The following is a 7,465-nucleotide window of genomic DNA, read 5'->3' on the forward strand; positions in this document are numbered from 1 at the left end:
ATGCCTGAAACAGCAGCTTCTGTTGGCCCCAGTGTCCGGGGCGGCACAGTGGCAGAGCCCGGTGTGAGACCCTCGGCACACTGGTGCTTCAGCATCACCCTTCGCCAGGTGGCACAGCACGGCGTGGGGAAGATCTAACCCCAGGGTGATGTCAGGATGACACCCGTGCAGTCGTGCATCCTGTCGGCGCAGCATGGCAGGCTCCTTTGTGCGGTCCTTGCACCTTCCCCGCCATCTGCTGCACATGCACACGGTGGGGCAGTTGGGCCTGGCAGCTATAACACTAGACGGGGATGCTGAAAAATCTACATTTAATTCCTGGCTCCGCTACATGCCTCAGTCAGGGGCTGAGCCAGGTTATTTCCACCTGTCTCTGCTTCCCTTTGGTGAACCAGTGACCAGATGATTTCTTTTCTTCTGCCGTGCATGCAGATCTTCGCAGGCGGCTCTGCAGGGTGGAGAGCAGTGTGGTATGGGGACAGGGATGCCTTGGCTTGTTCAGAACTTGCTCCCTCTTCCACGGAGAGATGCTCGGCCACCTTAACCATTGGCTGATTTGCTCATTTAAGAAATAGGAGTACCGAGGTGGTCCAAGCACCATGCTAAAAGAGCTGTCCTGCTTGTTCAGAGCTGGCTTGTGTGTCCGTGCCCAGCGCGGCATTTCGGTGTACGGGTGCACCGTCGGGAGCGGGACAGCCTTGCCATACAGGCTGTGGGGTCTACGGGTTGGATGCTTTGAACAGCCACAGCTTCTACCAGCTATTACTGTAGCCCTAGATACGCTGCCCTTAGAGAAATCAGAATCAATTTAGTCACCTAATACTGGGATGTCTGTGAGTGAATTGGTTTTGAATTAATTGAGTAAAACATGGCAGTGGAAACCCATGTAACATGTTGGTCTGGAAACTGCTGCAGCCCTGGGGATGGAACAACAATGCATATTTTACCTCGTGAATTTTTTATTAAGGGCTGTTTTTTTATTTTTTTATTATTGAATATGAATATTTTACACGTCCGAGTTCAGAACAATGCTTTTTTTGGCTGCCTCTGCACTTTTCATGGTTGTGTACCCTTGCATTGCATAACTGAGAGAGATCCATTTACACACAGGGGGAAAGGGGACTAATGAATCTCAGCAAAGCTAACTTTACTGTGTGTGAAAAAAAGCACTCTGAAGTTTTCCAAATAAATATATATATATATACACATAAATAAAATACTTGCATGGAATGGCTTAATAAAATCAGTGTGTGTGTGCGTGCGCGCGTGCATGTAGTTGTGGGTGCACGTGTTTGTGCATGTGCTCCTGGGGGTCCGTGTGTAATGACTACAGAGCCTCCCTCCCCCAGGCCTTCACCTGACTCCATGTAGCGACATCTCCACTGGGAAAAGCTCTGGAATGTTCTTACCTCCTTCACGTCAAATCCCTCATATTCGGGTACTCACCTGGATGTTTCCAGATTGGAGAAATGGAGGTGGGCCTGCCAGTTGCTCGGTAAGTGAACTGACGGAGCTGCCCACGCTGGATGGGTATTTACCTGCTGTTGGCAATGCCGTTACCCTCTCTGGCCTCTTGTGAATGCCCGCAGAGCTCGTTCGAACGCCTGCCTCTGCAGGATAGCCCTGCAGAGCCTGCCCGCTGCAGAGCCTGCCCGCTGCACCTCGCAGCTTTCCTGCCCGCACCAGATCTCCGCTGCCCTCAGAGATGGCTACTGCTCAGCACAGCCACGTTGCCCAGCATCTTTGATGACTGCCATGCTCCTGCAAGCAGCTGTCATGCCTGTCAGCGGCAGGCTGCATGCGCTGGCCTGCTGGCGTTGCTTCATTCTGACCACGGATGGGCAAGAAACACCTGATTGACCCGGATGATTTGGATGTGACCTTGCTTGCTAAGCCTGGCTACCAATCCTGGTGTGGCAAGGCTGCGAGCACAGTGTTCCTGGGCTCTGGTAAGGTCAGGTCCCTCTGCACTGTGCCCTCAGCATCGCCCTGTCTGGGGTAACGAAGGGACTCGTTTCCCTGCTGTCCTCCGTGCCCCGCTGCAGAGGCGTGCTCGGCACCTGCTACCCAGCCGCTCTCAGAACAACCCCCACACCCATCCCCATCCCCATCCCCACACCCATCCCCATCCCCATGCCCATCCCCATCCCCATGCCCATCCTCCTCGAGACCTGCAAGCTGCAAGGCAGGGGCGAGGGCACCTTCTCCAGCAGCGTGCTTACCCAGCACAGCATGGAGCAGGGCAGGGGACAGGAGCCTGGAAGAATAAAGATAATAATTATTTGGCTAGCGTATATTCAAAGCTAGCCTTTTTTATTGTGCATGTGATAAGAGGGAGGTGAGGGAGAAAGCAAGAGCTCTTGTACAGCTCTCGAGAGCTCACAGCCAAAAGTGGGCAGGGTGACAAGAACCGCATTGTTTGGGGTAATCAGTGCGCATTGTCCCAGGCTGACATTACTGCCTACCAATAAAACCTTTACATTCACAGGGAATGGGGAAAGTGCAAAATGATGACTTGTTTGACATTTAAAAGAAAATAAAGATCTGCTGAATTGAAACTTAAATGAGACTCAGGGAGGGAGCGAAGAAAATACCAAGCTGTGCTGGTTTTGGCTGGGATAGAGTTAATTTTCTTCACGGTAGCTGGTATGGGGCTATGGTTTGGATTTGTGCTGGTAGCGCAGGGATGGTTTTGTCACTGCTGAGAGGTGTTTGCACAGAGCCAAAGCCTCTTCTGCCTCATGGCCCACCCCATGGTGAGCAGGCTGGGGGCACAGGGAACTGGGAGTGGACAGCTGACCCCCACCGTCCCAAGCGATATCCCAGACCATGGGATGGCACGCTCAGCATGTAAAGCTGGGGGAAGAAGAAGGAAGGGGGAGGTGTTGGGAGCGATGATGTTCGTCTCCCCAAGTCCCCGTCACATGTGCTGGAGCCCGGCTGGCCTGGGGATGGCTGAGCACCCACTGCCCGTGGGAAGCGGTGAAGGAATTCCTTGTTTGGCTTTGCTGGCACACGTAGCTTTTGCTTTACCTGTTAAACTGTCTTTATCTCAACCCACCAGTTTTCTCTCTTTTACTCTTCCCATTCTTTCCCCCATCCTGCTGGGGGAGCGCGAGCAAGCGGCTGTGCGGTTAAACCCCGACACAGGAGCAGGTAGGGATTTTTATGTAATGCCAGTGCAGCCTGCACAAATAATTTTGGTGTTTGTGATCTTGTGACCCCAAAGTACCAGCTCTTTGCATTTTGCTCTTAAAGCAAGAGACAGCGCTTACCCCAAACAGCTTGCAGGACAACTACAGGATGGAGCAAAATAAGTGTGTTTGTAAGTAAGTGGGAACTGATGCCTGATGTGCCCAAGATGAAACAGTTCATTCCACAACTAATTGCTGGTAAATCTAGGAATTTAATCCTCCTCTTTAATCCCTGCAGCCAGTCCTGTATTCACCGCACTAGCATTGCTTTCCTGAGGCCAGAAAGGTCCCAGGATTTTACAATTCCAATCCTCTATGTATCCGCAGGACAGGTAGAGCATAGGTGGAAATACAGCAGAGGCAGGATTCCCGTGATCCATTTGCTATGGCACGAGGGCCAAGGGAATAAGGTCCCAAATGATTAAGACCTCAGACTTCTTCAAAGAAAAAAAGAAATATAAATGAAGGAAGGAATTCCCAGTGCCCTGAGCAGCGATGAAAAAACAAAGTGACCAAGAGCCTGAAGAGGCTGAAATGAGGTCTAGTGTCACGGAACATGTGTCAGCTTCTGCTGTCCTGTTGTGTGCCCTTGAGTAAAGTCATGCCTACGAGGTGAATGGAAACAGCCGGGCCAAACCAGTACCGTGGGTGTCACATATCTGTAATAATGGTTTGTTGAATGATCTTCAGCTGGGCGGAGCTGAACCAGGTCCCTTGATGTAAAACAAGTTTGGTGTCAATGAATCCATCCGGGATTACATCAGGCAGTATCTTGTTCTGCAAGGGTGAAACCTCATTAAAAGCACACACAGAGCTCTGCTAGGTGTCACCCTCCAAACACGCTTTGTGTCTGCACCTGGCTTTGCAGAGTGACCAGGCTCTCTGCTTTTCTTTTCTCCGTCCTGACAATAACCTTGAGTTGCACTGTTTGCTCAGGTTCCCTCTGCTTTCCACCACACTCTTTTTTTGCATTTTTATTTGCATTAGATTATCGGAGCAGGAGCCTAAACACTTAAGTTACTGCAAATCCCTCCTCATATGGAAGTCAGTGAGCTGTAAAACATTTAAACTGTCTGCAGTTGTACCTCGTTTGTGTACACACTTCCAGTGGGCTGCTAAAAGGTAACATACCGTAATAGAAGAAAGATCCAAGATTGCTGATTCTGATTTCGTAACAGCTCTAAAAGTGCTCTGAGTACTTGCATTAACTTGATGGAGTAATAGATAGCTCCACTTTCTGAAGCCTTTGGGACCAAGTGGAGCAGGAGAGCTACCTGCTTTCCTCCAGACCCTTTGCTTCATGCTTTCACTCTGATCGTTGAGGAAAACAAGGTTAGGGGGCTTTTGCTGTAGTCACCCCCAAATCGTCCTCCCCTCCCCTGCTCATGTCCTTCAATGCTGGGTCTTTCTACAAACGTCTTGTAGAAAAGGAAAAGAGCCTTGTGCTTCTTCAAAGGGCAGCGAGAGGAGGTGATAGATGGCTGATCAGTCCCAAGGCAGCAGAGGGCATCAATGAGTTTGAAGATTCATCTCCGGAGCTGAATGAAAATAGCCAGACACTGTACTGAATAATTCACAAGACAGATTTCAGCTCTTTTCCTATTTTCGTGTTAGTCTTGAATGAATTCAAGAAGTTCTCAGGTATATCTTGAGGTTTTTTTTTCCAAATGATTTTTGAACAATGTATAAATCATAGTGTGAATCAGTTACACAAATTACAATGAGATTTCTATTACCTGGCTGGATGCCACGCATATATATGCAGGTGTGGATAAAGATGATCTCTATAAACACCTAATTTTCAAGTTGCTTATTCGAACACGAATTTCACTGCTGAAAATTCACACCTTTGTTATGAATTTTGTAGTTCACTCTGGAAATCCAATCAGTTGGCTGTTATATTTATGCTAGTTAAGCTTATGTGGTGGAATTATTTATAAAAGTTGAGCTTGGCAAAGCAGATTTGCTTAGTAATTCAAGCAAATATTTGCAGGATTATTTTGCCGTTTTCCCTGGCTCTTGGTGTGAGATGGATGAATAAGACTTTTCCTAACATATTCAGCTTTTCCCAAAAGAGAACCAGTGTCAGCTAGGGAGCAACGTGTGCACCTTCTCTTAGATGCCTGACATCAAAACATTTGTTCAGGAGCCAGCTAAGAATGAACCAAAACTAGATACCTTCCACCCTCTGCTTTCTGCTTAATTTACTAATTTTAATTAACGGACCTGTAGCCCCACGTAGTCCTAATGCCAGAATGTTAGTGAACTCCCGCAGCTGGGCAAACGGAGGCAATGTTTCACGTGATGTGACATAGCAAACCCCATGGCAAAGCCGCGAGTAGCGCAGCAATGTTCTAGGTCCAAGAGCTCTGCGCTAACTGCCAGCCCAATGCGTTTTCATTTTGGAAGCAAAACCAAATGTAGAAGCTCCGTCCCCTCTCAGCTCCTCCACAGCTGCTACAGGAGATTTCAGTGCTATGGCGAAGGGTCAGCAATACCCCTGAGCCCTCTATTTCTCCATCAGAGGTCTCTTTCCACTCTTTGGAAGTTTACGGGGAATGGCAAGGAGCCAGCCCCCACGGGCATGGGATGGAGGTGGCTTGTTCTCAAGTGTTTAAAAGTCTGACAAACTGTTTGCAGTTCTAGCAGGGATCAACACATTTCAAGAATTAAAACCAACATCTTGGATAGGAAAAATGCTCTGAACAAGGACTCTTTCTTCAACCCAATGCACAAGGGACCTTTCTTTAGTAAGCTATAAAATCACTTACTATAAATCAATTATTTTTGTACTGATTTATTAACTGCTCTCCAGCTGTTCAGACTGGCACTTAAAACGAATTCCTGGATGGTCCTACTGAAACTTTCAAAAGTACTTTCTCTGGGCTACTGTTGGCCCAACCTCAGTACAGTCTGCCCTGGTAACCCACAGATTTCTAAACGTCCTTAAGCTGGCAGGGCTGGAAGAACCAACCCCTGCAGAGTACATCCGATCTTGTGGTGAAAAGGTCTTGCCATAAGTTGTGTCAGGAATTCCTGCCTGGAGCTCCTTCAGAAGCCTCTCCTTGAAACCTCAGAAAAGAGTCGATCTGCCTGATAACAGCATGTTCCTTAGGATGTTGGACTGGATATGCTCATGACGCTTGGCGAGGCTCTGGAGGACCACCCTTCCAACCCCTGGCCCTGGGATTTCTGACTCTGTGGGCACAAAAAGTGTTTCAGGAGCTCAGAATAGCTGGGCTCCTGCCTCAGCAGCCCTTCCATCAGGGAGGATGGGCTCACATGTAAGTTCTTCAGGCTTTTCCTGCATATTTTGGCTAGGATCTAAGGCAACACAGCACAGCTTCTCCTTCATATCCCTGATAAGTTGCCTCTCTGCTGTGCTTACAAAGGAGCGCCTGGTTTTCCAGAGGAGCCTAGCAAGGTGTTTGGTTCCACCTCTGCCTGCAAAATTCAGCCTGGCAATGCTACAAATGCTACAATGCCTTTGTAGACAGGGATCATGGTGGTGACACCATGGCCACTGTCCAGCACTGGTCCAGTTGTGTGGGCACAGGCACACAGGGCCGGCACCTGGAAGTTTTTGAGCATCATCTCAGCCAGTTTTTCTTGATAGGACAAAGGATTGAGAAGGGTTTTGGTCAGCAGTGCTGGCCTCTCCCTCGGTTTCATTTTGAGTTCTTGTTCATAAAGGTATCTCCAGATCTTCTCCACGTTGCCCCAGGATGTAACTACCCCATTTTCCATTGGGTAAGTAAAAGATAAAATGCCCTTTTTTGGACTGGGCTTCCTTCCTGATGTGGCAGTCCTTATGACTCACCCCAAACATGACAAGTTTTAATTTGGGGTACCCCAGAGCAGTAGGAACAACCGAACAGGGTGCCTGTAGCCCTGACAGACCAGTCTTACGCTGTCCAGAGCCGATGTCAAAAATCCATGCGCAGGTCCCTGCCGCCACCGTGCCATCAGGCACCCTGTGCAGGATGGTGCTGCCCCGGCAGTGGCTGCTGGCACAGATCATTGGTGAAATGTCCTGGATCCCCCGGTCACAAAGAGGCACCGTTCCGCCAAGCTCTCCGTCCTCTGCAGCTGCGCCGGCAGCACCGCTCCCTCCGGGGAGTCGCTGGTCTGGAGCATTTTGATTCAGGGTTAGTACTTGGAAGTGAAACTGGGTGTTCTTACTTCCCAGATAAATTACAGCAGAGAATCAATGGATTTTTTCAGACCCTCAGGCACAGAGGAGGGTCAGTTACAGTAATTGCATTTGCATT

General features: G+C 49.0%; 1 protein-coding gene across 1 annotated transcript; it reads right to left on the reverse strand.

The window, feature by feature from the left end:
- Positions 1 to 6,060: 6,060 nt before the first annotated feature.
- Positions 6,061 to 7,215, reverse strand: ACTRT2 (actin related protein T2; the record flags this gene model as incomplete). Its single annotated transcript, XM_080380325.1, is given in 5 exon segments — positions 6,061 to 6,267; positions 6,271 to 6,420; positions 6,424 to 6,680; positions 6,683 to 6,971; positions 6,973 to 7,215. Coding segments are annotated over 5 exon segments (1,146 nt in total).
- Between the last annotated feature and the right edge of the window lie 250 nt (positions 7,216 to 7,465).

This window comes from Falco punctatus (assembly GCF_963210335.1).
Source record: "Falco punctatus genome assembly, chromosome: 3".
NCBI classification, from domain to species: Eukaryota; Metazoa; Chordata; class Aves; order Falconiformes; family Falconidae; genus Falco; species Falco punctatus.